We start from the raw sequence: 2562 nt of genomic DNA, 5'->3' as shown, positions 1-2562 counted from the left end.
GGCGGGGTTCCCCCCAGCCGCTCTCCCCGGCTCACGGCAGGATGTGGACATCGGGTTCCCCCCCACCTGGAGGAGGACATGGGACTGATCCCTGCCCGCAGGCTGCTGCGCTGGCCCAGGCGGGGGCGAAGCCAGCAGCGCTTCCTCGCTTCTGCTCTGCGCCAGGGGCTGGCCAGAGCGCTTGACACTTCTTTCCTCCGTTCTGAAGGTAGTTCTGTCTCTAACCAAGGGAACAGGAAGGTTGGTGGGTTCCTTTTCCAAACACCTTTCCTGTGGGGAGCCTCCCCAGCAGGAGCTCGCTGTGACGGGTGAGAGGTTTGCCAGGCAGGGGACAGGCTGGGTGGTGGCCCAGCACCACCAGCCCTGGGCAGTGGCTTTGGGAGGGGGTGTCTCTGCTCCTCCTCTCCCGCACCCGAAGCCCCATGAGGAGCCGGTGCCCTCAGCCACTCCTGGCTAAGCCATTTGTCAGATTACACTAGAAGCTGGAATTAATTTTTATGGTGGGGCTCTTGCTGTTCCCTCTGGCAGCAGGTTTTCTTTCTGCGGGTAGAATCTGGGCTCCCCCTTCTATTTTCCTCTGTGTTGATGGGCTTTTTATTATTTTTTTTCCCTGGATGGAGAGGATGCTCCCTGCGACAGCTCCTCGCAGCTCCCGCCTCCCCGGGCAGTCTCCGGGTCATGGGCTGATGGTGTCGTGATTATTTTTTTAAAGGACCACACGAGGTTTTGTCAACTGGGAAAAACAGATGTTTAGTTATCAATAAAGAGTTCTTTGAAAGAGTTGGCTCTGGCAGCAGAGCACGGGCAGGGCTAGGGGCACAGAGCAGCTGGGGGGAGGGGAAGGAGGGTTTCTTCCCAGTTTCTCCCAGCAGGATGGTAGAAACCCTTTGCCGCAGGAATGGAGAATCCTGCAGGGAGATACCTGCCTGCACCCCAGGCAGTAAACAGGACTTGTCACACTGTAGCTGCCTGAAATCTTTATTGAATAAAAGCTCTAGATACAGAGGAATTTCCCAGCTGGGAGCTGCTTCCAGCTCTCCCGCCCTGCCCACAGCAGGGTATGTGCTGAGGAGGAGCTGCTGCAGTAGACGGAGCCTCCCAAGTGCCCAGCAGCCCTGAGGGTGGGAAGGTGGGCTAGAAGGAGGGTAGGTTGTTGTGCTGGCAAGGTCAGGGGGCTCCTTTCTGCCTTCCTGAGGGCTGTTCCGCAGGCTGGCTTGAGGGCTTGTCCTGAGCCCTGTTCCCTGAGCCCCTCTGAGGGACAAAACACCTTCACATGGTGCCTGTTTGCAGCCCAGCTCCATAAAATGCTCTGTAAAATGGTGCCCACTTCCCACCAGGCTAAAGCATTGTTGCCCCAGCCTGCAGGAGGGCTTTGTGCGTGGAGGCAGCCCCCAGATCTGCAGCAGTTGGTCAGGGCTGACTGCAGTTGTCCTGGAGAGCCCCTGGGTCCCTGCACCGTGGGGATGGGCACTTTGGGTGCTGCCACCCAGCTGAAGCCACATCCATGCCCGGTGCTTTCACTGGCCAAGCTGTCTCCCTGGCAGGACAGGCAGTGTAGTGCCTGCTGCAGCCTCCTGGGCCAGCGAGGACTCCCTACCCTCCTCACCAGGAACATGACAACTGTCCCGCCTGCTCCAAAGCAGCCTTGGGTGGGAAAGGAAAAGAAGCAGGAGTCCTGAGTGAACACTCTGGTGCCCAGCACTGAGCACCAAGCTGCTGCAGGGACCAGCAGCGTTACCTGTGCTGGGAAACGTCTCCCACCAAGGCAGGCATGAGGTGGGCAGCACCTGGCCACTCGGTGTCACACACATTGTAGCCACTCTCTGGAGACAAGACACTACAGACAATCCAGGACTAAAGAGAGAAGAGTAGGTAGAAATCTAGTACCAAGGACACCCTGTGCAAGAAGGTGACCGCCGCAGGGGGCTGTGAGGAGGAGCCCTGGCCTTGCTGGCTCACACAGGGGAAGTTCAGATCCACACCAGGCCCTCAGTGCTGGCTCCGCTTGCGGTACAGGTAAGCGTTGCTCACCTGGTTCATGATAACCAGGCTGGTGAGAAGGGGACACAGCATGGCGAGGTACCAGGAGACGCTGGTCACCAAGGTGGTGAACCACAGGGAGCACATGCCCAGCATCAGGCTGGCACAGCCCAGAAGGTAGCCCACCAGCCCCGAGGTGGCGTGGTACAGCTTGAGCTTGGCCAACGTCCAGTTCTTCATCAGCTTGGGGTAGAGCAGCAGCACTCCCCCAGCACACTGCCCGCCCGTGTACAGCACGGTGAGCAGCCCCGTCAGGCCGTGCCAGGTGACAAAGTGGGCCTTGCCGTTCAGGTGCTTGTTGTAGGTGATGACACCCAGCCCCAGCAGGGCGCAGAGCAGGGCCAGCAGCTGCAGGGCCCAGTGCACCCGCACCTTGACTTTGCGGGAGAAGGAGCGGAGCAGCGAGGTCTCCGGGGAGAACACCAGCAGGGCTTCTGTCATCAGGAACGAGAACTGGGAGACAGAGGGCAGGTGGTTGGCACCGGCCTCCCTGCCCCTCCGCCTCTCCCCGGGAACGCGGAG

At 59.8% G+C, this 2562-nt stretch overlaps 1 protein-coding gene across 1 annotated transcript; it reads right to left on the bottom strand.

Annotated features, from left to right (window-relative positions):
• Positions 1-1989: 1989 nt before the first annotated feature.
• Positions 1990-2532, bottom strand: LOC104398496 (cytochrome b561 domain-containing protein 2; the record flags this gene model as incomplete). The annotated part of the gene is made up of 1 exon (XM_010008614.1): positions 1990-2532. A coding segment is annotated over one exon (543 nt), but the record flags the coding sequence as incomplete, so codon positions are not given.
• Between the last annotated feature and the right edge of the window lie 30 nt (positions 2533-2562).

Source organism: Chaetura pelagica, unplaced genomic scaffold, assembly GCF_000747805.2.
Source record: "Chaetura pelagica isolate M959 unplaced genomic scaffold, ChaPel_1.0 scaffold652, whole genome shotgun sequence".
NCBI classification, from domain to species: domain Eukaryota; kingdom Metazoa; phylum Chordata; class Aves; order Apodiformes; family Apodidae; genus Chaetura; species Chaetura pelagica.
This window is presented reverse-complemented; position numbering and strand designations above follow the sequence as displayed.